Genomic DNA, 27,745 nt, shown 5'->3' on the forward strand with positions numbered 1-27,745 from the left:
ATCCCCCGCACCATAGTACATCGTGAAAATAGAAAAGGTTTCTACGCCTAGGAAATCTTCCCCCCACCCCACCACAATATTTTGTACCCTCCCTATAGTTTGCTATCATAGAACTTAGTTTTCCGGAAGTCCCCGTAATCGGGATTGTTGGGTTTCACGGCGGCGGAACCTTGCCAAAAACCAGCCGGGTTTCGGACGCTACCCTATCTCACCGCCGTGTGGTCTTCGACCTTTGTTAATTATGAAATCGTAACGTTTTTAATGTAAACTTTTATCTTCGCGTAATTAATTGGTGTTACTTGTACAAATAGTTGTTTTTATCAATTAAGATAAGACCTTTTTTATTTATATACCTTGTTTAACTTGTAAAAAAAAGTCTTTCAATATTATCGTTATAAGGCCTAGGCCCCCTTTTCGTTAAGTTTTGTGATTTGTATCAATATCCACTTTGGCATCAGGTATTTTTAGGTAAGTGGGTGACCATATTATGAAATTTTTTTAAATTCCACTCGCGTTTTTCTTATTCCGTATGCAAATTACAATTTAAAATCAGTTTCAACTGTAATATTTTATAATTGGTTGCCATCAGTGGCCATTGGCCGAGCTAGGAAGCCGAGTACTGTGCCTCAGTGGGGGTCTGAAATTATAAAAACCAGAGTCATTGACTTCCTCGGACAATAGGAGTAATGAGCAAGCAGAACTGATTATTTTGACCAAACTGAAATTAAACCGGTCTGCTCATACTTATTTTATTACACACATAGGGGAAGTAATTTAACATTATTGAGATCTCCAATCTACTTTTTTTTACTTTAGACCAAAATTTATGCGTGAAGAGGGTTTCTATTTATCTTAGTCTGAAATAAATAAATTAAAAGTGTAGGTATTATGTTTTTATTTTGTGTTCTTGGTAAACTGACAATGTATCAAATTTATTGAAGATATATTAGGGAAGACATCTGCCATTAAGATGATCAAACATGGCAGGTGTAAGAGCGGAAATTTTAGCTGCCAGCCGATCCAGAACAGGTTGGCTGGAACACAATATAACAGAAGAAGAACAACACTTAGGTCAGGATCTACCAAAATTTACTTTCAAATTAGAACTACTTCAATTGAAACTGAAAGTGGTTTTTTGTTGTAGGTACCGGTAACAAACCACCAATCATTGACAATATTAAGACTTTTGAAGAGAAAGACGATAGTTACCCCAATAGTCCCACCAGAATGGAGCCTGTCCGTAAACTAGGAAGTAAAGTTAGCTCTATCGCTAACATGTTCCAAGCCTTGTCACCCCAGAAAGAGGAAAAGACAATGATAACATCAAAAACTGTCAGTGCTAAACTAAAGTACATGCAAGAGAATACGGTAGCGAAGTCAGAGAGTGGCAATAATATAAATAATTCTACACAGGTAGCGTTATTTTTTTTACTTCTCTTGGTTTTAAAATAAGTTAATTAACCCCTGGACATGGCACACATCACTGCTGTTTTCAAAATATCCTTGTATTAAAACACATAAGTATAGAAATGGTAATAGACTCCCACAATCACCTTCCGTTGGAGGCAAGTTTTTGTGCTCTCTCAATCTGTTAGGTTCTATTTTACTCTACCAAGTGTTGGCACTCTCTTTGGTCATGGCCATCCAGCAATAGAAATTTTGGCAAGAAAGGCAGAAGTGAAGACATTTTATTAGTCCCAGATTTTTTGGTAGTGTTATTAGGTGTATCAGTTTCTCTAATTGTATAACATAGCCTTATTGGTGCTTCATCCAGTGGTTAATTTGTTGAAGGTCTAAAAGCAGTAATTAATCTTGAAGGTTTTCATTCAGAACTGTCAAACAGAACCTCCCCCTCCGCCTCCCCCACCACACACTGCTGTTGTTCCAACGAAAATGTCGTCTCTGTCTAGAACTGAAAGTCATGTTGCTAGATTCAACAACGCTAAAGCCATGTTCGAGAATTTAGAGGCTAGGAAACAGAAGCAACCCATGTCTCTTTCTTCGCCAAAGAAAATTCCACCTGTTGCGAATAATAAAACGCCTACTGCTAAGGAATCCGTATCTTTGACTAAACGAGAGAGCCCTCCTCCTCCACCACCCCCTCATGCTAATAAAAATCGTGCTGCGGCCATTGAAGAAGCTAGAACTTTGATTCAACCTACTGTAGTTGATGGTGGCCAACCACTCCAACCCGTTAGAACAACCTCGAGTCCTAGAGGCAGCTTCCACGAAATTACTCTTAGTCCCAGAGTTAGTATAAGTGAAACCACTCAGAGTCCTCGTGTCAGTTTACACGAGGAGAGTGTTAATAAAAACAACATTGAAACTATTACGGAACCAAAATTGCTAAATAAGGCGAATCAGAATGTAGTGGTGACTCCCAGAACAGATGCTCAGAAAACCTTTAAAGGTAACATTAAACCTTTAATTTTCATGTTTTTGTAGCTGGTAGTAGAATTGTTTTTTTTTAAGATTCTCAAAATCGAGCTTCATCAAATCAAATAAAAGAAAACTCAAATTTAGACCAAACAGTCAACTCTAAGAAGCCCGATATACCTCAGCCAAGTGCCATTGATAATGAAGATAGGATGGTCAGCGCCGCTGAAAAGAGACGTGCATCAACGGACCTAAGTCTCAACTTAGTGGTGGAAAATGGCGGTACAATTAATCATCGTGTTAGCAGTGATGAATTTGAAAATACTCCGGAATCCAAGTCACCCAGTCCCGTTAGAAAGAGAGACTCTTCCAACTCAAATTCTGATGACTTTCCCACTTACGATAAAAAATACGTCAAGCATAACTCAAATACTTCCATTAATGACTATTCCACTGGAGGTCAAAATGTTTTGATGAACTTTGTGGATGACAAGGAAAATAGATCCATAACTCCAGAGTACAATGATAATTGGCAGGAAGGGAGTGATGTCGGCAGAATTAAGGTTAGAACTCATTTATCATCAATTATTAATCATAAAAAACCCTTTGTCTCTCATTATTTGACAAGTCATTATTTATGTATTTTTTGGGTAGAATTTTTACGGAAGAACATCAGCTAGTGACAATCTGAGGGATTCCGGAGGCGAAACATTGGCGGAATTTGAAAGTAGGGAACAAGAGTTGTTCTTGGTTGAAGCCGTTTTAGGGACAAACACCCAAAATGGACAATCCAGGAAGAATCATACTTTTTTAGGTTCTCCCGTGGATGATGTTGAGCTCATGACGCAGGAGGAAGCTGATCAGTTACTAAGCAAGAGGTACGTCACCATTTATTTCTAATAACATTAGATTTTATCAGTCAATTTTGAAATATTTTTAGGACCAGAAAGTCTCTTCTAAGTGATGATGAAGCTCAGGAAGTGGAATATCTCCTTTCTCAAGATGCCTGCAGCTCCAACAGAGACAGCACTGTTAACAGCTACAGCGATGTGTCTGAAGACGGTGCATCCGAAGTAATGGCTCATTCTCAGTCTGTTGAAGCCTGTGTGGTTCATGATGATGTTGAGTACCACGTCTTTCCGGACGGCCATTATTTTGTTGAAACACCTGGACTGCCACCGGAGGATACTGACGAAGATAATATGTTCTTTTGTACGATTCCCCCTAAGAAAAAGAATAGAGTACAGTTTAGTACTGCCCCTATAAAGGTAAATTTAATATTAAATTCCCCAAACTACCGCATCATATTTTACACATTTTATCATAAATTTAGATGTACAGCACACATTCTGTTGAAGATTACGACAGACATAATGATGATGTTGATCCTGTATCTGCTTCTGCCGAATATGAGTTAGAGAAAAGAATAGAAAACATGGATGTTTTTCCGGTTGATATATTGAAAGGGCCCGAAGGACTGGGTCTCAGTATTATCGGAATGGGCGTCGGTGCTGATGCTGGTTTAGAGAAATTAGGAATTTTTATTAAAACAATTACCGAATCTGGAGCAGCATCAAAAGATGGAAGGTATGCAAAAATTTTTCTTAAATGTGTTCTATGGTTAAAAGTTGCCATTTTTTCTTGAAGGATTAAAGTTAATGATCAAATCATTGAAGTTGATGGCAAATCTTTAGTGGGTGTAACGCAAGCTTATGCTGCGTCTGTTTTAAGAAGTACAAGTGGTCTAGTCAGGTACAACTCTGAATCTCAACAAACAATCTGGATGAATCTTCTTTATAATTTGCCTTTGGGTTTCATAGATTTCTTATTGGTCGGGATAAAGAAGGACCTAATAGCGAAATTGCCCAGCTGATCTCACTTTCACTACAGGCTGATAAAGAGCAACATGATCAGAATCAAAATTCTCAGTCGGACGACGCGGTTCGTAACTACGTCATGTCTCCTTGCGAAACTAGTGTCGAAGATGATGATCAGAAAAGCACCGATAGTTCTCAGAACTCTGTACAAGACGAAGGAGATCATATTGGTCATTCGGATTCGTATGACCTCATAGCAGCTAGTACATGTAGCGATTCGGCTAGCACCTCAGACGATCCTGAGATATTGAAGGCCAAATTGAAAGAGGCAAGTATTGGGTGAAATTTTAGAGTACTAACCAAGTGAATTGCAGTGAAAACTAATAGCAATGACTTAATTGTGTGAAAGCACTGAATTTCTTAGCATGTGTCTTTGGATCTTTTCTAAAGCACTCTTTAGACTTTCAAAGGGCATACAATGTAGGCCTAAAAATGTTACTATAGCCCCAATAAATAAAAGAAAGATAAACTATATATATAGGCTTCATGCAAAGTTTAAATTTTGGTCAAAAGTATCGCTGCCTATTGGCTAAATTTTAAATTGATTGTAGGCAAGTTATCTGTTCAATAGAAAAAAATTATGCAACAGCTGTAATCAAAACCATTGAAAAGTTTCACCCTTCATAAATTAAAGCAGATGGCAATATTTTCTATGCATGACGCCTATATTAAGTGTAGCTTTTGATGTACAATAAACGGCGTGCTGTTAAAATTAACAAAAGGCGCCGTTTATTTTGCAGTGGCAATTAAAATATGCTGTAACCGATGCTGAACTGAAGCAATTGAAAGCCAAGGTAAAAATTGTTTGGTGTTGTAATTTTGTCATTTTTTTTTTGGTGATGGATTCCCCTTATGTAGAAAAACACTAAACATATGCTATATTTTTCAAAAAAAACTTTCTATATTGAAAACTCTGAAATTTCTTTTTTTGGCATGATAGATTGGTTCATTTTGAGTATGCCAAAGTTTTCTTTAAAGAATAACAATTTTTTTGAATGCTAAGTTTTTTTTCTTAAATTTATCAAGTGTTGTTGTTGGTTATATTTTTTCTATCACAATTTTTATTAGTCCGAAGCTGATCAGTCGGAATGGCTTAAGCAACTGGAGTTCTTAAAGGGAAAGCTATCAGAAACTGAGAGCACGTTGCAAAATGCTAGAAAAGATATAATGGGTTGCCAACAACATGTACAAGATACGGAAGAACAATGCATTATGTTGCAAAAGAAATACAGAAAAGCCAAGAAAATTATTAGGGAATATCAAAAAAAGTAAGAGAAACAAAAATGTAACTCTAAAGGTTTCAATTCTGATATTTCCCGAAAATTCAATGCTGATATTTCATGAAATTTTACTATTTTCCTGAGATATTAATGTTGCTATTTATGATTCAGAGAGCAAGAACTGATAGAGCAACACGATAACCAACTACAGCAAATGATCGAGAAAGATAAGGAATATAATGATCTCGTCAAAGCTCTCAAAGAAAGGGTAAATTTTTTTATTTAACCTTTTTTTAAATTTTTAAGGAAACAAATAATTTTTTTCCACAGATATCTCTTCTAGAAACGAATATTGTTGATTTACAAAAGCAAATTGGTTTGCCTGTTAGTTTACCTTTTGACCACACAGCCCGTCTCTTTAATAACGTTTCCAAAAAAGCTTCCACATATCAAAAAACTGCCTTAAACATGAAGGGTAAATCTAATTAACCTCATTTTATAAATTAAAACAAATAAATCTTTTTAATTTTAACATAATTTTTAGGAACCAAGAAATTGGAATTAGACGTATCAGACTCCGAAACGTCTGATAATGATTCAGGAAAGTATGAAGTGACTCCAGACGTGGATGAAGGAGATGGCAAGAAATTCTCCACTCTTGAAAGGCGTAAACGCAATGAAGAGTTCCTTAATAAGGCAGTGCCGCAAACGGAACTACTTGACATCACTGCTGCTAAAAGCAAAGCTGAGTTGGTGTCTAAGGGTTCCTTAGCTAATAGACAACCACCAACGCTTAAGAAACAATGCAGCAGTAACAGTATTGATGAAATGGTTCAGGAAGAAACTGGTCAGGCTGAAGAGAATTCCAACAAGATTTATACCGCGTAAGTTTGAAAAAAATTATTTTAATGCTTTTTCATGAGGGACTTTAATTTTTTTGTGGGGAATATCAAATACCATGAACAGGATAAATATCAATGAAATGCGATAACTTTCTAGCTCCTAGCACCTGTGTAGTTCATATGGGCGCTACCTTAGAGCAAGAGTCAAGCAAGTTTGAAAACCCCTTTTTGAGAAAAAACCAGTTTTAAGTTCAAAATCTAGCATAATAACAATGGTAATCTAGTAATGAAAATTGATTAAAATAGAGTGAAAATATATGTTGAAAATTTTGTACTGAGTCACCTTAATTTAAAAAGCTTAAGATTCTTATTTTGAATTTCTTTCAATAGTCACGTATCTCGACTTACTTGACTTTTGCTCTCAGGTAGCGTGGAGAAATCATGGCTGTTAACTTTCTTATATTTGTCCAAATTATATATTTCATAATAATTTCTTATTCACGTTTTTTAATTATTATTCTGAGGTTTAAAAAATAATTAAATGCGTCACGCAATAGGTCAACGAGAATTAAGTAGAATTATATATCTTTTACAAGAGAAGTATCCATATCCTTATCCCGCTATTACTATTTACTTGAAAGGTGTGCCTGCGCATGCTCCTGTGAGATAACGAAAATAGTGTCGCTAAATACATTGTATTATAATTTTCGAACACTTTAACAGTGATAGTTTTAAATAAGTATCCCAATAGTGTAATTTTTACACTGTCAGGTGGAGTAATATATACAATAAATTTTGAGCAGGAAATGGAAATATGCCTCCACCTTGTGAAGGCACTTGTTTAATTTAGATGGGTACTTCTTTCAAAGATATATATTATAAACTACTGATAGAATCATGTCTATAATTGTAGTAAATGCCAGAAAACGAGAACCACCATTGGTCCAAAGATCACATTGAACAACGTCGAGAGGTAAAAAAGACCAAAAATGTTTGGGGAAACTAAAATATATTTATTTATTAAATTGAACCAATCCTTCAAGGTGAAGTTATAAGTAACTTAAATTTAATAAATATATTTTAGTTCCCCCAAAAGTTGTTGGTCTTTTTTACTTCTTCGACGTTGTTCAATATAATTGTAGTAGTTTGGCACTGGTTTTCTTCTGTTAAAAATTTTTACCAAGATTTATCCCTGATTCACAAATGTATCACATAGTAATTGACAGCGCCATGTTTTATTTCTCTAATGATGTAAGCTGTTAATAACTCAGATTTATAATTTCCAAAGAGACTTACTTATAATATAATTAATATGTTATATTATATTATATTATTATTATAAAGCACAGGGGTGAGGGTTGAAAGAGAGTGGTTTAAATGCTCTATCAGATTGGTTAAAGAATTTGAATTCATGTTGTAGGTGAAATATTGGCCACTTTGTGGTACTTTGTTTCTTTCCCTCCTTTCACTTTTAGAGTATTATGTTAGATGATCGTTATAATTTGAGTGAAAATTTTAATTTATCCCTGTTGATTGTTGCACTGTGATTTTTTACTTTTTGGAGGGTGGGTTATAGACATCTGTATTATCCATTACCTTTGGGCTATATTATTTTCTTCCAAAAATATTACTCTATAGGGTTAGATCTTTGTTCCTTAGTTGATCATAATGAAAATCCCTTGGCACTGAAACTCAAAATGTGCTTAAATCTTCAACATTGGTTGCTAAATGTGAAGCTTCTGTTTTGATCTAATTTTTAACAATGGTTTATTGTTGTAATTATGACCCTCGTTTAGAGTAATGTAGTAAGCTTATACTTAAATGAGTTCTGGCCAATGCAAAACCGATTGAGGCAAAATTTTGCCTTATGAACTTGAACTAGAATTCACCATGAAGATCTTCCTCCGCCAACACCAATTGTGGACTACTCTCCCCAAGAAAACCAGGATCCAACCATTAGTTTCCGAAGTAGTTGGAACTCTGCAACAGTCCCTAATGCTACTCCTCGAATCACTTCCATTGGCAATAGCCACCCTGATCCCGCTATCAATGAACTTTACGCTTACCCCAAGAAGATACCTAAAGTTACCAAGGAGGAGCGCAATGAAAATGAGAAGGATGATTCCACGGAAAAAGGTAGCTATTTTAAAGACAAGGGAATATTGTTATGGCGCTATTTGGTTGGTCCCGAGTTCTTACTGTCTGTCGTTATTACGCAGACATTTCTGCTAGGTCGTCTATAATAGAAACCACTTCACGTTCTACTTTGTCACTTGATGTTGGGGCTAGCGGTAGCATTGTTAAAGAACCACAGCACCATTCCGTTACGACCACCACCCTAACCACTACGGTCTCTGCAGTTAACAACAACAGGAATAACCCTACCACTTCGGGCTGCCAGAAAAGTTCAACGAGGCAGTATGTTCGACCCCAACATCTAGGCAGCTTTACTCCAGGTAGTCGGGATAGCTATGTTTCTTTTACTGACGAACTGGTCCGCAAAGTGATCCAAAAGTTCGCGCAAAGTTCGGACAGGAGTTCTACAACAGGTGGAGGTTGTTATTTCAACGATGAAACTCGGAAATCGCTAGGCCTTGGCTTAACTTCGCCTACCGAAAGCATCGGCAGTAGCAAGCGAATTTCCTATAACGGTTGTGGTAGCTTAGGTTACGGTAAATTTCCACCCGCAAGGAACGGACCTGCCTCCTCTGCTGAAGACGATGGTTTGACTCGTTTCGCCATGTTGTGTTTATATGTGGGATGATGGTCTTGTTGTGTGGTTCATATAGAACGTTATATTATATCGTGTTCTTTTTTCCTTAGCACTTTAGTCCAATGGTTTTTACTGTACACGCAAAATTGTAGCATGTAATTTATTTTTCATATTCAATTTTTATCCTGCGTGATGGTTTTTGAATGGATTATGGTATTCTGATATTAGTGATTATACGAGTAACATACCACTATTTGGTTCTGTTTAGCGCTTTATTGCTTGCCTAGATCCTTGCTTTAACGTATTTTGATCTAGTTACACATTTTACATATAACAGCTCATTTAATGCATTACGCATGATTAATGCAGATCACTAATTTTTAACCAGAAATTGAATATAATGTTATAATTTGTTTTTTTCCTTAGGTGTTAAAGGTGCTCAATATTTTCATCATCCTAGTGAAAGTAGTGTTCGTGTAAGTGTTCAGTGATTTTCACTATAAGTAATGTAATAGACTTTAATATGACATTGGACGATTTTATGGTGGTCAGTCATAAAGTGGTTGTAAAAGTCTTAGAAGAGGGAACTCCTCACTCTACTCTCATTGTTGGCATAATTACTGCAATGTGAAAACTTGCTTAGGTCTTAAATTCAAAAATAACTTCCTTCAGAAAACAAGTTTATAGTATCAATTTTGTTTGATTCATTTATTCATTAGTTTGTTCAAGCCTAATTTTGGTTTTGAAACTGTTTAAAATTTCCCAAAAAAAAGAGACTGCTTGCGGATAGGTCCGAAAACTAGTAACAACTCTCCGACAAGTATCAGTCCTTAGCCATGTTAGTATTTGGATGATTTTTTTTGGTTGGCAAAACAGATAATCATTAAAAAATCAGTGGTGGGAATTCCTGTGCTCATTCTATTATGTTACTTATGCTTTCAATAAATATTACATTGTTTTTTGACTGTAGCTCTTGTTCTATATTTGTTTGGTTTCTTTAACAGAAAAGTGAAACAGTTCAAAGTCCTCGAAGTAGCGAAGGTTCTCCCATTGGTGGACGTCCTCTGGCATTTTGGCAGGCTAGTCCAGGTAAGCACTGAAATAATTGGTTTGACAGTTTGGGTTAGGGTCATTCCATGACAAAACGCCTGCCACAGAACACCCGACCCCTTTCGATTTTGCCCAAATTTTGTATACAGGGTTTTTTGGGCCTAGGAAAACGATTTTGACAGTTTCATAACGATCGGTTCAGCCGTTTACGAGATACAGCATACGCGTTTTTTCAAAAGTACGCCTTGACCCCCTAAATGTTTTCTACTATATCTTAAGACATAATTATCGCAAAATCACATGTAATACCTCATTTTAAAGACAATGCGCACCCTAATATGAATATTTAATCAGAGTTGTCATTTGACGTAAATGTCATTAAAATCTGGGCCTTTAAATAATTTGACCTTTGACCTTGCCCAGACACCTCAGTCGTAGGTCAACGATTTTAGCATTTTTAAAATTCCCACTATCGAATACATAATAATCACTCAAAATCTCAAAGTAATATTTGTAGTTTTCGAGATATTAATTTTTGAAATTTACCCCTCAAATTAATGAAAATGCTATTTTATACACGAAACTAGTTGACCTACTAAATAAATTAAAAATATTATTTTGGTAATTTTGAGTTTAGAATATCAAATACACTAATTCTTAAATTAAGTTGAGTTATTTACATATTATTTTTAGTTTTGCATGTTATCTGTAGACAGAAGACATCACTAAATTGCTTGTCCTTAGTATAGTCTGGCGTTCAATATTATTGTAGCGTATCTTACTGCACCCTAAAATGGAAATGTGTTAGATATCTCAAGAAAACCCAATATTGCTCTTAGTCATATCGATTACGTTTTTAATAACGTAAAAATGTTTTAATATCTTTTTAATATATAATAGTTATAATTGAGTAGTTAAATATATTAACAGCGATAATTGAGTAGCGAAATAGAATTTATTTAACTGTATATTCTCGAACAAAGCCCTGAAATGGATCGAAATTGTTCGTTTTGGAGAGACAGTAGTAAATGTCATTTGCAAACACTTTCGAAAACAGTTGGTATCAACAACCATCTGTCCGAGGATGACAAATTAGTTCTTAGCAGCCGAACAGCTATACCTATGTCCAAAATAAGAAACATATGTCGTCACCATGAAGAACTTTTTATGAAAAGGTATTCAACGAGTCAAAAGAAGTGTATGAATCCTTTTGGGACTCACGACGCTGAAAGAAAGAGTGGACTAAAAACTATTTCATTGGATTTGTTCAAAAAATTAAAGTTACGAGGAATTGAAGTTATCGCTGGAAATAAGTTGTGCATCCAGTGTTTTATGTCTGCTGGAAAAAAAGTAAAGGATGAACTCCAAATACAGTTGGACGTTTCAGAAGTTCACACTGCACAAGAAAGCGATTCTTTTTCATTTAGTCAACCTTGTTCATCGGGAGATGCGACGCAAGACGACAAAGCTATAGCTTTAGTGGCAGTTAACGAAACTCTAATAAACTTGGGAGAATCTCCTGTTAAAAGAAGTAAGAAATATATTCAATTTGAAAGAATTTATATATGTATACATATATAAATACATATATTTTTTAACTTTTGTACAGAAGGTTTGTCATCTCGCCAAAAAACAATTCTAAGCAGGACTAAGTTAAACGCTGTGAACAATTCATTGAAACGCAAATTAGAAGAGTCAATGGAAATTTCTCTTGATGAAACAGACGATAATATGGTTACGGACGATGTTTTTAGAAAGCTCGAAGAACATCGATGATATGAGAATATTTTGAACGAACTGAGAGAGAAATTCAATAACTCCAAGACATCATACGGCGAAAAGCTTCAGATCCTGACCTTGTCACCATTTGGAATACAACGCACAATGGAGGAATTTGGAGCACCAGAATACATGGTCAAACGAAGCAGGAATCTTAAATCTAGTCAAGGAATTCTTTCGCTACCAGAGAAACAATCGAAGGGATTAATATTGACCGAAGACGTTAAATCAAAGGTCATTGAATTTTACGAAAATGACGATAACAGTCGTATGACACCTGGACAAAAGGAGTTTGTGTCAGTTAGAAACCACGAGACAGGTCAAAAAGAACATCATCAAAAGAGGCTTGTACTGCTGAACCTGAGAGAGCTCTATAACAAATTCAAGGAAGAGCATGATTTGACGTTAGGATTTTCGTCATTTTGTTATCTACGACCACCTTGGTGTGTATTAGCAGGTTCGTCAGGTACACATTCAGTGTGTGTCTGCACCTATCACCAAAATGTCAAGCTAATGATATCAGCTCTACCGTCTCCTTGTCCTTTAAAATGTGATATCGATTTCATGGCGCTCACCGTGTGTGACACTCAAAACAGGAATTGTATGATGAGGGTGTGCAAGGACTGTCCTGGGAAAAATGGTCTACTTGAAAATGAATATTTAACGAACCTTTTAGAAGATTTTGAAAATATAAAGTTCATGCAATGGGTGACAACTGACAGCACAAAGCTCATGACCTTGAGCGAGAGTGTTGAAAACTTTTTCGACTCTTTGGCCATTAAACTACTTGAACTAACGCGTCATCATTACACATCTAAGTCGCAATCTAATTATCTTAAAAACCTCAAAAAAAACTCTAAAACCTGGTGACGTAATTGTTCTCGGTGATTTTGCGGAGAACTATTCCTTCGTAATTCAAGACGAAGCACAAGGGTTCCATTGGGACAATTCTCAAGCGACAGTGCATCCCTTCGTAATCTACTTCAGGGTAGTCGAAAACGGAGAACTTAACCACTTAAATTTTTGTATTATCAGTGATACCAGAACACATACAACCAATACTGTTCACAGTTTTTTAACTTATCTAATTCCAAATATAAAAACACATGTTCCTAATGTTAGAAAGCTAATTTATTTTACGGATGGATGTGCTGGACAGTATAAAAACAAATACAACTTTTCTAATCTCTGTTGCCACAAACAAGATTTTGGTTTGGACGCTGAATGGCATTTTTTTGCCACATCTCATGGCAAGGGACCTTGTGACGGAATTGGCGGAACAGTGAAGCGTAAAACAGCAAGAGTCAGTCTTCAGCGACCAGTGACTGGACAGATTTTGACTCCAACAGATATGTTTAATTTCTGCCTATCAAACTTCGAAAATATCAAGTTCATCTATGTTAAAAACGAAGAAATTGAGCGACAAAAGGAACTTTTAAAAGAAAGGTTTTCTAAAGCCATAACAGTAAAAGGAACTCGAGGGTTTCATAAATTCGTTCCGAAATCGTTAAATGAAATCATGGTTTCTCCGTTATCTAATGACGATTCGCTAACCACAGTTAAGGTTTCGACTTTAGAATTGTCAGATACTCGAAATCAAGAGGCTGAAAACTTTAAAGTGGGAAATTTGGTAGCCAGCGTCTACAAAGGCCAACTTTACGTTGGATTAATTGAGGAAGTATCAGAAGAGTTTGGAGACTTCTTTGTAAACTTTTTGCGTCCCCCTGGTATTTCGGACAAATACACATGGCCCAGAAGGATCGATAGCAGTTGGGTGTCAAGTGAAAATGTTCTATGTGCAATTGAAATTCTTGTAGGTTTACCAAATTCGAAAGGCTATCAAATCAAAGAACACGATAAAAATAAAATTACCAAAGCCTTTTCCATGTATAAAGAAGTTTAAGCTGTTTTGTGTAAATAAAAAATTAATTGGTGTGTAAACTATAAAAATAAATGGTTTTGGTATTTCATTTTGTGTGTGGTGGGGTAAATTTCAAAAATTAATATCTCGAAAACTACAAATATTACTTTGAGATTTTGAGTGATTATTATGTATTCGATAGTGGGAATTTTAAAAATGCTAAAATCGTTGACGTACGACTGAGGTGTCTGGGCAAGGTCAAAGGTCAAATTATTTAAAGGCCCAGATTTTAATGACATTTACGTCAAATGACAACTCTGATTAAATATTCATATTAGGGTGCGCATTGTCTTTAAAATGAGGTATTACATGTGATTTTGCGACAATTATGTCATAAGATATACTAGAAAACATTTAGGGGGTCAAGGCGAACTTTTGAAAAAACGCGTATGCTGTATCTCGTAAACGGCTGAACCGATCGTTATGAAACTGTCAAAATCGTTTTCCTAGGCCCAAAAAACCTTGTATACAAAATTTTGGCGAAATCGAAAGGGGTCGGGTGTTAAAATTAAAAAAAACTAGGTCGTTTTGTCATGGAATGACCCGTTAATAAGTGAGGGATTCTTTAAAAGCAGGATTAAGCAGATTTCCTTAGAGGTGTGTTCTATCTTCTTCATCTTAGCCCCAAATTTTATATAGACAAATGAATTTATGGGTGAAGTAGCGTACAGCAACCTCATCTTGTTTTTTAATTATTTTAGGCGGATACGATAGAGTTTGTCACGTAGATAGCATGTGTATTTTTTATTTTGGCCGCAAATGATTATTTATTTTTTAATTTAATTTAAAATTTTAAAATTTTTGGGTATTTTAACGTTTTTTATCTGGTTTTTTAATTATTTTAGGCGGATACGATAGTTTGTCACGTAGATAGCGTGGGTTTTTTTTATTTTGGCCGCAAATGATTATTTAATGTTTTAATTTAATTTAAAAATTTATATTTTTGGGTATTTTCACGTTTTTTATCTCTTTTTTTAATTATTTTAGGCGGATACGATAGAGTTTGTCACGTAGATAGCATTTTTTTATTTTGGCCGCAAATGATTATTTAATGTTTTAATTTAATTTAAAAATTTATATTTTTGGGTATTTTCACGTTTTTTATCTCTTTTTTTAATTATTTTAGGCGGATACGATAGAGTTTGTCACGTAGATAGCGTGGGTATTTTTTATTTTGGCCGCAAATGATTATTTAATGTTTTAATTTAATTTAAAAATTTATATTTTTGGGTATTTTCACGTTTTTTATCTCTTTTTTTAATTATTTTAGGCGGATACGATAGAGTTTGTCACGTAGATAGCGTGGGTATTTTTTATTTTGGCCGCAAATGATTATTTAATTATTTAATTTAAAAATTTAATTTTTTTGGGTATTTTCACGTTTTTTATCTGGTTTTTTAATTATTTTAGGCGGATACGATAGTTTGTCACGTAGATAGAATTTTTTATTTTGGCCGCAAATAATTATTTAATGTTTTAATTTAATTTAAAAATTTATATTTTTGGGTATTTTCACGTTTTTTATCTCTTTTTTTAATTATTTTAGGCGGATACGATAGAGTTTGTCACGTAGATAGCGTGGGTATTTTTTATTTTGGCCGCAAATGATTATTTAATTTAATTTAAAAATTTATATTTTTGGGTATTTTCACGTTTTTTATTTGGTTTTTTAATTATTTTAGGCGGATACGATAGAGTTTGTCACGTAGATAGCGTGGGTATTTTTTTATTTTGGCCGCAAATGATTATTTAATTATTTAATTTAAAATTTAATTTTTTTTTGGGTATTTTCACGTTTTTTATCTGGTTTTTTAATTATTTTAGGCGGATACGATAGAGTTTGTCACGTAGATAGCATTTTTAGGGATGCACCGATATATCGGCTAATTTTTCAAATATCGGTATCGGCCAATATCGGCTTAAGCGAGGCCGATATTAGCCGATACTTCTGGTATTAGAAAAATATTTTCAGGAAAAACTTTAAAAAAAGGCGATACTCAACTAACTAATTAATGGAAAACATTTATTGCCACAACCTTACATTTCCTTTTAAAAAGGCCAGTTGATCGCTGTTGTAGGAAATAATTATTCGCGTCCAAAACGGTCAGGAATCATAAGTGGTTTTTCGACTCCAAAAGCCATAGATCATATCATTTTTTAACAGGTGGTTACGAGAGTAAACAAAAAAGCATAATATTGTGATAGGTAACTTTGTTAATATCGGCCGATATATCGGCTATCCTAGGCCGATAAAATCGGCCAGCCGATATATCGGCTGTACCCATATCGGTGCATCACTAAGCATTTTTTTATTTTGGCCGCAAATGATTATTTAATGTTTTAATTTAATTTAAAAATTTATATTTTTGGGTATTTTCACGTTTTTTATCTCTTTTTTTAATTATTTTAGGCGGATACGATAGAGTTTGTCACGTAGATAGCGTGGGTATTTTTTATTTTGGCCGCAAATGATTATTTAATTTAATTTAAAAATTTATATTTTTGGGTATTTTCACGTTTTTTATTTGGTTTTTTAATTATTTTAGGCGGATACGATAGAGTTTGTCACGTAGATAGCGTGGGTATTTTTTTATTTTGGCCGCAAATGATTATTTAATTTAAAATTTAATTTTTTTTTGGGTATTTTCACGTTTTTTATCTGGTTTTTTAATTATTTTAGGCGGATACGATAGAGTTTGTCACGTAGATAGCATTTTTTTTATTTTGGCCGCAAATGATTATTTAATGTTTTAATTTAATTTAAAAATTTATATTTTTGGGTATTTTCACGTTTTTTATCTCTTTTTTTAATTATTTTAGGCGGATACGATAGAGTTTGTCACGTAGATAGCATGGGTATTTTTTATTTTGGCCGCAAATGATTATTTAATTTAATTTAAAAATTTATATTTTTGGGTATTTTCACGTTTTTTATTTGGTTTTTTAATTATTTTAGGCGGATACGATAGAGTTTGTCACGTAGATAGCGTGGGTATTTTTTTATTTTGGCCGCAAATGATTATTTAATTATTTAATTTAAAATTTAATTTTTTTTTGGGTATTTTCACGTTTTTTATCTGGTTTTTTAATTATTTTAGGCGGATACGATAGAGTTTGTCACGTAGATAGCATTTTTTTTATTTTGGCCGCAAATGATTATTTAATGTTTTAATTTAATTTAAAAATTTATATTTTTGGGTATTTTCACGTTTTTTATCTCTTTTTTTAATTATTTTAGGCGGATACGATAGAGTTTGTCACGTAGATAGCGTGGGTTTTTTTATTTTGGCCGCAAATGATTATTTAATTATTTAATTTAAAAATTTATTTTTTTTTGGGTATTTTCACGTTTTTTATTTGGTTTTTTAATTATTTTAGGCGGATACGATAGAGTTTGTCACGTAGATAGCGTGGGTATTTTTTATTTGGGCCGCAAATGATTATTTAATTATTTAATTTAAAAATGTAATTTTTTTTTGGGTATTTTCACGTTTTTTATCTGGTTTTTTAATTATTTTAGGCGGATACGATAGAGTTTGTCACGTAGATAGCATTTTTTTTATTTTGGCCGCAAATGATTATTTAATGTTTTAATTTAATTTAAAAATTTATATTTTTGGGTATTTTCACGTTTTTTATCTCTTTTTTAATTATTTTAGTCGGATACGATAGAGTTTGTCACGTAGATAGCGTGGGTATTTTTTATTTTGGCCGCAAATGATAATTTAATTTAAAAATTTAATTTTTTGGGTATTGTCACGTTTTTTATCTTGTTTTTTAATTATTTTAGACGGATACGATAGAGTTTGTCACGTAGATAGCGTGGGTATTTTTTATTTTAGCCGCAAATGATTATTTAATTTTTAATTTAATTTTAATAATTGAACCTCTGGGTATTTTAAATTTTTTTTGGTGTTTATTATTTTCGTCTTGTTTTCGACGACACCACCGGTTTGTCAGCCCTTGGTATTCTGGTAGTTTGTTAAAACAAATCATTTCTAAGTGATATGCCGGTAGTTTGGAAAAAAAAATTCCATGTGGTATTCCGGTTGTTTGTTCAATAAATTACAAGTTTTCTTAATTTTGGGCTATTTCTAGCTGTGCTGCCTTTTTATGGCCGCAACCCCACTTTGCGATATACGCTCCATTTTTTTTCACGACCGACAATACTTGGTAGGGTATGCCTAGGTACTGTCCTCTAGGTTGCGTTATAGAAGGCCCATCGTTTTTTTTAGTATGGGGCTGGGGTGGCGCCGCACGCCCCCAGCACGAGAGCGTAGCGAACGTGCCGCGCCAATACTTAAACGAACACACGAAGAAAATAATTACAAAAATCGTGAAAAGGCCCAAGCAGTTGCAGCCATAAAAAGGCAGCACAGCTAGAAATAGCCCAAAATTCCCTAAATTAAAAAAAACTTGTAATTTATTGAACAATCAACCGGAATACCACATGGAATTTTTTTTCTTCAAACTACCGGCATACCACTTGGAAATACTTTGTTTTAACAAACTACCGGAATACCAAGGGCTGAAAAATACAAGACGAAAATAATAACCAGAATAAAATGTAAAATACCCAGAGGCTCAATTTTTTAAATTAAATTAAAAAATTAAATTATCATTTGCGGCCAAAATAAAAATACCCACGCTATCTACGTGACAAACTCTATCGTATCCACCTAAAATAATTAAAAAACAAGATAAAAAACGTGAAAATACCCAAAAATTTAAATTTTTTAAATTAAGTTAAAAAATTAAATAATCATTTGCAGCCAAGATAAAAAATACCCACGCTATCTACGTGACAAACTCTATCGTATCCGCCTAAAATAATTAAAAACAAGATGAGGTTGCTGTGCACTCAATTTGCCAGTGCCTTGTGGCAACTGTCCCCCTTAAACCTGGCCATATCAAATTTCTAAGATGATATATTATCTGTATTTGGGGAAAATCTGTTAAATAATAGTATTTATTTATTTTTTCTGGTTTTTAAAAGCCCATGACTGGACGAGTGAAGACGTTGGGCAATGGATGTCATCCTTCGGATTACAAAAATACGTACCACAGTTCATTCAAAGCAACATATCTGGGCAAATACTTATACAGCTAGACAGCGCGAGACTTAAGGTAAGCCATTCTTTTGTTTTTGTTAGAATTAAAAGTTGAGCCTTGTGGGTAGGTAGTTTCCACTGATGCTAGTCACACTTATCACTAATTTACTGTAAAAAAAATTTAAAATACGGGCGATGTTAACTTTCCTGTATAGCACCATGGAGTAAAGGGCTATCCCTCAGTTCTCTAACACGGTGATGATTATTTGGGGCTAGTGTGAGGAGGAATTTGTTAATAGTGAATGCCAGTGTTTGACTTTTACCAAGGTTGCGATGAATCTCGTTCACTCTAAACTCTCACACACTGCTTACACCAATAAAGTTGGCAGATGACCCCATCTGCAATGTTCTGAACATCCTTAGGTTATGCCCCATCTACCCGAAATTTAGAGAGATTTTTCAGATGTTTATACTTATATTGCCCAAGAAAAGTCTCTATAGAAAGTCTCAGGCTAACTTTAGCATCTTAAAGGCCAACTACATTAATCTTCGGTTTACTCTGTCTTTCACTGGAAGTCGGCTGACTGCATGGCACACGTGTATTGCAGTCAGCCGACTTCCAGTGAAAGACAGAGTAAACCGAATATTTATGTAGTCGGCCTTTAACTCAAATTAAATTTTGGAAATTTAAGTTTAATCTCCAAGAGTTACAAAAAATTAAGTTTCTGTTGTTTGAAGTATTTAACTATTTCAAAGTACCCAGTATGGTTGATTGGGGATTGTATTGTATTACCATATTTTACGTGTATTTTGAAGCTATTGGCTATTTCAGTTTCTAAGAAATAAAAATTTTAAAAATAATATAAATTTGGTTTAGTGGAATGTATCACAAGAAATGTATGATAATTGCTGATACATTGAAAGATGTAGCCAATAGTTTGATAATGAAAATTTTTGGTTTAAAAATTTAAATGTTTTTGCTTATATTACTTTTAGGGAAGGTTTTTTAAGATTAGTCTTTCAATTCAATCATAATAATAGGTTTAGTCATTTAATAAAAGAATAATTAAATTACTAAAATTAATCAGGGTAATAATTCAATTTTTTATTTTTTGTTATATTGAAAAGAATCTGGGTGTTGCGAATGGAGCTGATCGAACACTTTTAAAGAAGAAAATTAAGGAAATGAGGTCACAAATTGATCGTGAGCGGAAAATTCATGAAAGGGAAATTAAAGCCAAAGAAAAACAGCTTAAAAAAGCTGATAAAAAGAAAAAATGAAATGATGAATACATGTAACGGCAGCTTATAAAGAAAATACATTAAAATAAGAAACAATAACTACGGTACCGGTTAAATAAAAAGTCGCTTCGAGTTGGAGTACTATAATAATTAAAAAAAGGAATGTTGAATCCAAACTTAAGTGACCCGATGCATGGTCTTCCTTTAAAAACAAACAATTTTTGGTAATAATCAACAAAAAAAATGGGGCTGTACTGTAAAGAACATTTTTTGTGTCTTGCCCATTTGATTGTTCATATTAAAGTAGAGATCAAAGTTTTAAATCTGGGAGCCAAAAATATTATATAATTGCACTTGAGTTGGTTTGTTGGAAACCATAGCAGATTTTTTTTCAAATTTAGTTTGTATTATGTTTTCAACGAATTTTTGCAGATTTTTTATCGTTAAATGAGAGAGAATCCTTTGTTTTTTATATGTTTTAGAAATTTTTTAAAAGATTGTTTTTATAAAGTCAAATCGGTTAAATCACACATTCCTTGAGTTACCTTTTGCGTACTCCAAAATAACAATTTGTACATAATTTTCTACAACAATGATTTTTTGGTTGTAAACTCGTGATTTACAGGAATAGCTTAGATTTCTTATCGTAAAAATAATAAGGAAAATAATATAGTGTTCGTGCCTGTGCTAAAATAAAAAACTAACAAATGATAGTTATACTCCTAAATTTTTTATTTTTTGTGATCCTTTAGCACAAGTAAATTCTGCGTTTTATGTAAATAACCCTCCACAAATGAAAGCAAAAATATTTATTTTTCTCCTTTAAACTAAACAAATTATTTTCCTTAATAAAAAAGAGATAGCTAGAAATTATAATATCATAAACTTATTTAGGTTACTGAGAATCTAACAAGTATACATTCTAGGCTCACTTGCAAGGGCTATTACCCGAGGTTTGCTTTCAAAATGGAAACTCCTTTTTCCCATTTTTATACTGCCTTCCAATGTCAGTTGAGATAATGTTTTCTCTTATCTTCTATAAAACATTTATAATTAGTTATAAAAAATTTTACTTTTAATTTATTTCATTCAACTTCTATTTTTTTCACAAATAGCGAAATATTTGGTAGATTCTCAATTGTCATGTTAAGAAAAGATATTTAAATATAGCGTTAGTGTTTCAATTTCCATTGTGATTTTCAGTTGGGTCTGTAAATAGGCCGACTTGAACATTCTCGGTAACCTTCATAGGTTTCTGATAATATCCATTCATTTAAATTAATTAAAACTATAGGACTTTTTTCTCCTTTTTTAATTTTTTTCCAAAGTGTGCTAAATGCCAATATTTTTACAGGGGGGTCAATTCGTAAATTATACACTGGGTTAAGTTTTTTTATCTATTGGGATAATTTTTTCCTCTGATCACGTGAAGTGGTGCCATTTTACAAAAAATATCGAAACATCTTTTATTTCAGTAGTTGGTAGTTTGTGTTCTAACAAAAATTTCCTTAGGAAATATGAAAACTGGGGTTATGGGGAAGGATAAACCTATGCATGTTTGTAAGGCTAAGATTTTTGGGGGTGCTTTTGTAATTTAAACTAAAAAATGGTGCACTTTGTGGGTTTGAAAACGAAAAAAAAAAGGTTTATAATCCTATTGAGTTGTAAATAATTAAACGAATCTGTACTTAATGATAGATTTGTTTGATCATGTTCAGTTTTGCTGTTGTGATAAAAAGCGTTTTTGCTTAATCTTTGATTCCAATAGCTTGAGTATTATGAAAAAAAACAACTTCTTAAAAAATTTTGCCGATCTATAACTTTTCATGTGAAATTTACATAAATATTGGCTGAACTAATTACCTTAACTTTGTGTCTTCCCCATTATGTGGAAATAATGTATTTTAAATGAAGTCTTAGGTTAAATTTGTTTCTAGAAGTTTTTACAGTATTATTTTATGAATTGGCTTAAAGAAATTTGAAATATTTTTTATCCCCTTTAAATTCTTAAGTATTAACATGGCTACAACGAAATGTCAAATCTCTCAAGTAATGAGGCAATTAAATGTCAGTAGGATTATAACATTTTGGTTCTAATTGCATTACTATTAACAACTCTTTCACCCCTGGAATTTCAAATTAAAACAACTGCTAATTTATTCGCAATTTTTAGTTTTCAATGTACAGAGATACTTATTTCCCACAAATAATCACCTCACATTACAAAATAAAAACAAAGAAAAACTGAATTTCAGACAAGTCAAAAATTTGTTTTATTTATTAAAATTACAATATAAAATAATACATGTACAAAAATTGAAACTGTTAAAAGAAAATTCTACTTTCCCTTTTAAAAAAAAATTGAAATTAAAAAGCTGAATTCACTTTCTTTTTAACTTGGGCGAAGAAGTAACTGGTGTGGTATTTCTACTCGACAAAATCTTTCTTTGACCAGGCTTAGTAATTGTAGGAGCTTTTAATTTACTGGCTGTTGTTAGTTTGACAAGGCGAACTTGGTTTTCTTTTAAATTTTGATTCTAAAGAATTGAAATGTAACTAGATTAGCAACCAAATATTGAAATTCTAAGGGAAGCTTCAAGATTTAACCAGTAGCATAAGTTAATGGACAACAAAAAACTTATGGCAAAACCATGTTAACTCGTGCCATGGGTGCTGAGCAATTCCAAGTAACACAGGATATAAAATTATTTAAACAAATTTGATAGTTTTTTTTATATTAATTAGGGTATGGTTTTCTACTTTATTCTTTATTAGGGATAGCTTGGGGCTTGTGTTTTAAAAATAACATGGTTAAACTTACAATTGAACTTTCGCTGGTATAAGATTCAACACTTGCAGAAAGATCTTGAGTACTGCCATAATTAATACTCAATTGGCTAGACGCTTTCTGCAAGTTATTACGTGAATTTGGAGATGCCTCTTGCTGCATTGGTGATACTGCAGATACTTCAGATTCATTTTCGTCAGGCAAATGAAACTTAACACCACTTTCAAGCGATACTTGTTGCCTTAACCTTCGGAGAATTTGGCCATGAGGTGATGTTTGTACCAATTCTTGGGGATAAATGTATTCCTTTCGGATGGGTGTTTGTCCTAAACGCAAGTCAAAATGTTAAAAGTAAATTCAAGGCAAAGTGTTCATAGGTATTACCTGTTGGTATGTCCTTTACAAACTCTTCATTGACAAATTTCTCAACGGCGGTATCATAATTTTTTAGCTCGGAGTGAAGTAGTTGTTTGAATTGACCACTCCATTCATCCATAACATTATGAACTTTAGTTTGATTAGATGCAGACTTTTTAAACGCATCCTTACTAATTGTTGACAGTTCAATCAGTCTCTTATTTTTTTCTTCAAATTGTCGCGTGAAGTCCTATGCGAGTTAACAACTTGTTAAAGATTTTTTTTTGAGAAAATTCAGTAGCTTACCATTAGACTGGTTAACATTGCAGTTTTATTGGCTAAGGTTTCATTGTTTAGGATGTCAGTCTCTCGCATTATTAATTCTTTATGATCTTCTAAACCCTTCTTGAGATTGCATAAAAAAGTTGCGAAACTCTCATCCGTTGCGTTAACAGTAGAGTTCAATTCAGATAAATCATTTTCAATCTTTAAGAAAAAGTCAATTAAGGTGGGGAAATAAGAAATTCCAATTAGTGCAGTCTTTACTTTCTTAGTGAGATTAAAATGATAATCACTCGCATCTTGCGTACTCTGTGATGATTTAGTTACCATATTGGTTGTAGTTAACGAAATTTTATCAAGTTCCCTGAAAATATATATCATAAACAGATATTCACCACCAATTCAAAATATGATTATACTCTGCCAATTTTTTTGAGCGTTGAAAACCAAGTTCTTTGCATTTGTTCACACTTTGAACGTCCTCTGACAATTTTATATTAAGAGTAGCAGAATGATCATTGATAATTTTGTCAGCCTCTTTCAGAGCTTTGAAGAATAAGTCAGTGACCAATTCTTTTTGCGTTTCCCATTTCTGTTTTAAAGGAATTTAACATTTGACTTGAGGTTTTCATTTTCATAAAAGGAAATCTTACTGAAAGTAAGTTCTCTCTGTTTTTCTCCATCTCCTGTCGATTTTCAAAAATCTGTGTCAATTCCCGAGCCTGTTTTTGGGATATTTGGTCTTCGTACGATTGCAATTGCCCAATTTGAGATTTAATAGTAACCAGATTTATTTCCATGTTGCTGCTTGAAAACTGAATCTAAAGAAACAAAGTTGCTATTAAATGAGATTAATTTGGTTAACTTAAAGAAACAAACACTGACTTTTTGTTTGAATAATTCATTTTGTTCTCCAATTAATTTGTTCTGGTTCAAGATCAACTCTGATAACTTATTAAGTAAAACTTGGACCTTTTGGGTAAAGAATGTTTCTTGTTCAGAGGTTATTGTTGCCATGGTTTTATCATTAATTTCAGTGTTCTTTTCAGTCCATTTGCGAGTGAAAGATTCAGCGTCATTTATACAGTGGGAAGTGTTAATGCTGTTTTTGGTCACGTAATCTCTTAGCTCTTGCAACACTCTCATGTTCTCAATAGTCAGTTGAGTTTGTTTCCAAACGCTAGCAGCTATAGATGGAGGAATATATATGATTAAAGTAATAATCAGCTCGGCTTAATACTTAAGTCATCTAGCAACATTTAATGCCTTTAAACAGGTGGCTGGGTTGATTTCAAAAGCCTTTTTTTTTCTATTTATTACCTAAATCAACCTTCAATTCTTGGGTTATACCGCCGTGTTTATCAATTGCCTCATCAATTGTGGTTTCCAAGCTTATCAAGTTCTTGCGAAATGCTGATTGGAACAATCCATTTTTTTCCAGGTTCATATTTTCCACAAATTTCTTCCTTTCAATTTTAGAATGGAGACCTTCCACGTGATTCGTGGTCTCCTCTACAACATTGATTAGCTGAAAATGACCAAAAAATGTGTTACAGTCTTTCTTATTTTTGTACTTTTCCTAGCACTTACCTCTTTAGCTTGCTCTGTTAACAGAGTTTCAGTCTTGACTCTGTGATTGACTAAATACTTCTGTTCATCTCGTTCGCAAACTGCTACTTTCAATGTCTGTAATATAAGTTTTTAATAACACAAATATTTGATAATATCTCATTCATTTTTATTACGGAAATAGTGCCTTTCAGTTGGGTTTCAGTCCTGGAAAGTTGATTGGTGGTGTAATTAAGCTGCCTCTCTTTTTGACACAGCTCAGATTTGGTCACGGTGAATCGCTCCTCAACCAACAATAACTGTTCCTTCAAGGCTTCAATTTGAGCAAACTTCTCTTTCACTTCAGTTGATAATCCAGAAATCTTGTTTTGCATAAACCTAAAGAAAATAAAAGATATATTTTAGATTAGGGAGAAGATGGCAGATTTCAATAAAGAAGGTACTTACTCGTAATTTTCCACATCGATGAACATTCCATTTTTATCTCTTGACGCGACCAAATCCTTTCTCAACCTCTCAATCTCTTCAATATATTCTTTCATCACTGCTTTTTTCGTAAGTTTTTGATTAACTTCGGGTTTGTTCATGATGTTTCGGGCTCGATGAGCATAGTCCAATGTACTTAGTGTTTCTTCAATATTTACCAATGCTGGTGATATAGTTGCAATAATGGATGTTTTGGTGCGCCCGCCCAAAGAATCTTGAAGTAATCTGGTCAGTTTACTCTCTCTGTATGGAACATGAGGCGCCCTTTCTACCAAAGCGGTTATAACCCTTCCCAAGGTCAGTAAACTTTGGTTGATGCTTCCAGCTTCTCTGGCTCTTCTTTCGATCGCTCCAGATCTGCCAATACATTCACTCCCAGCAAGATCAACCAAGTTGAGTTTTCCAATTTTAAGTAGATCTTCACCGTCAATATTACTTTCCTTGATGTGAATTGTGATCGTGAAAACGGTATGACTGCGGCTGGATTGGTCATTCATCAAAGTAGAACCAACTCTCCTGCGCTCTGTGCCTTTTTCGAGAATGCTATAAACTTCTTCCTTATCGTGAACCATCTTCTCTTCCAAACCTTGAACCCAAATGGTTCCTGCTCCCATTTTACCATTGTCTTTCAGCATACGTAACTTGGAACCATCAGGAACGGAAGCTAACAAATCATAAAGTTCCTCATTGTAAAGCTCCAAGAAAGACACCCTGACATTGAATTCCACCTCTAGTTGGTTAAGGGCATCATAAAGATTGTTTAAGGTACGAGGAATAATTCCAGATAAGGGGTTCTAAACGCAAAAGAGGATTTATAGATTACCTATGCAAGTTGAATGTTAAAAACCATCAGCTTACTTCTTCCCAAGTCAGATTAGGCGATGATTTTGAACCAATCATAGTATGCGTTTTACCAGTCCCAGTTTGACCATAGCTACACACAAAATTATGTTTAATGTTTAGGATTTATAAACATAATATCCAAGTTCTTACGCAAAAACAGTGCAATTGTAGCCCGTAAGGACTTCTTCAATAAGACCACTGACAACAGTGTTATATACATCTATCTAAATTATTTTATTATCAATATATTAGATTGAAACTATTTTCGAAATATAGGATTGAATATACTGCCTACTTGGGATGATTCCGGTCCAAAAACTCGATCGAATGTGAACTTTTTGCTTAATTCCTTGTCCCCCAAACGTTCTTTTACAATCACTTCACGATTCTGTGGATTTACATCAACAACAGATGGAGACAATGCCTTCTTTTCCGAGTTATTGAGGGGTCTGCGGAATATAAATAGCATTTATAAAAACTATATTACAAAGAGGTATAGAATGTTGATTTACCTGCATCGAACATAAACTTGTATGTTCTTTTCTTTCTTATTACAAGCTGAAGCCATTTTAAAGCGTTATTTAACTTTGAACTACGAATGTTAAGATATTAATTTTACTAAAATAAATATTTGAAATTAAAAGTACATCAATTTAAAAACGATATTAACTGCACAAAATATTCACAACATCGCCGAAAGTTTGGTTTGAAAGAATGACTTCAATTTTTCAAATTTTAGCGGCAAGCGAAATAATTGGTGGAAACTGTCTAAAGTTCGTTAGATTCCTTCAACGCGTTTTTTTTTTAAAAAGACGGCCTTCATAGTTTTTTCCCCGTGTCATAGGACAGTTTCTAGTAGGCGTGACTTATGTTACAAAGAGTGATAAAATAGGCGAATAGCAATGTTCGTAAATCGTACATGCTCTAAGAGGCGCTTAAATAAAACATCTTCCCAGAAATTGCCAAGAAGTAATATTTCCGACAGCCAGGACTCATAAGTTATTATTTATATAGTGCTTGGTGAAATATTAGAAAGCTGGAAACTTTCTCCAAAGATAATCTAGACTACGTACCCTAGATTGGAAATGCAGCGAGATTCCTACGGGCTCCCGTCTAACCACGCGATTCCCTAGTTGCGGGGGGCAATGTAATAGCGAGGGGGTAAAAAGTCTGAAAAATTCCGTTCGGTTCAGTTTTAAATCTCGTAAAAATCGGGACTGGAGGACGAGGCCCGAGGTTTTGACCAAGTTTCAGCGTAAATTTTCTTTATTTTACCAAAGATAATTTAAACTCGTACCCTAGATTCGAATACTGAGATCTTTCCCATTGACGGTTTTGTTACGAAGCGT

At 33.7% G+C, this 27,745-nt stretch overlaps 2 protein-coding genes across 6 annotated transcripts; one reads left to right on the plus strand and one right to left on the minus strand.

The window, feature by feature from the left end:
- The first annotated feature begins 137 nt into the window (after window positions 1–137).
- On the plus strand, window positions 138–22,334 carry Spn (protein phosphatase 1 regulatory subunit spinophilin). 4 transcript variants are annotated; one of them, XM_090174241.1, is made up of 22 exons: window positions 138–468; window positions 942–1,071; window positions 1,145–1,413; window positions 1,819–2,410; window positions 2,473–2,939; window positions 3,031–3,103; window positions 3,191–3,254; window positions 3,317–3,644; window positions 3,710–3,963; window positions 4,024–4,128; window positions 4,197–4,521; window positions 4,994–5,047; window positions 5,322–5,521; window positions 5,645–5,741; window positions 5,804–5,948; window positions 6,018–6,357; window positions 8,198–8,451; window positions 8,535–8,870; window positions 9,455–9,504; window positions 10,033–10,117; window positions 18,775–18,905; window positions 19,958–22,334. In XM_090174241.1, exons 2-22 carry the CDS (start codon window positions 981–983, stop codon window positions 20,108–20,110), a joined length of 4,413 nt encoding a protein of 1,470 aa, XP_090030367.1. In that variant the 5' UTR covers window positions 138–468; window positions 942–980; the 3' UTR covers window positions 20,111–22,334. The 4 variants fall into 4 exon arrangements, with proteins under 4 accessions (XP_090030367.1, XP_090030368.1, XP_090030366.1 ...); XM_090174242.1 differs by having other exon boundaries at window positions 3,031–3,254; window positions 8,535–8,771; XM_090174240.1 differs by having other exon boundaries at window positions 1,831–2,410; window positions 3,031–3,254; window positions 19,958–22,333.
- Window positions 22,321–27,606, minus strand: Klp61F (Kinesin-like protein at 61F). Of its 2 annotated transcripts, XM_090174245.1 has the most exons (17): window positions 27,470–27,606; window positions 26,909–26,988; window positions 26,692–26,845; window positions 26,547–26,620; window positions 26,412–26,487; window positions 25,515–26,347; window positions 25,244–25,445; window positions 25,089–25,184; window positions 24,819–25,026; window positions 24,384–24,685; window positions 24,152–24,319; window positions 23,918–24,090; window positions 23,763–23,862; window positions 23,523–23,702; window positions 23,244–23,466; window positions 22,893–23,185; window positions 22,321–22,608 (listed from the first exon to the last, which is right to left on the minus strand). In XM_090174245.1, exons 2-17 carry the CDS (start codon window positions 26,962–26,964, stop codon window positions 22,453–22,455), a joined length of 3,294 nt encoding a protein of 1,097 aa, XP_090030371.1. In that variant the 5' UTR covers window positions 26,965–26,988; window positions 27,470–27,606; the 3' UTR covers window positions 22,321–22,452. The 2 variants fall into 2 exon arrangements, with proteins under 2 accessions (XP_090030371.1, XP_090030370.1); XM_090174244.1 differs by lacking the exon at window positions 27,470–27,606 and having other exon boundaries at window positions 26,909–27,252.
- Window positions 27,607–27,745: the final 139 nt, after the last annotated feature.

The sequence above is a fragment of the Leiobunum rupestre genome, chromosome 4 (assembly GCF_980474605.1).
Source record: "Leiobunum rupestre chromosome 4, qqLeiRupe1.1.hap1, whole genome shotgun sequence".
NCBI lineage: Eukaryota > Metazoa > Arthropoda > Arachnida > Opiliones > Sclerosomatidae > Leiobunum > Leiobunum rupestre.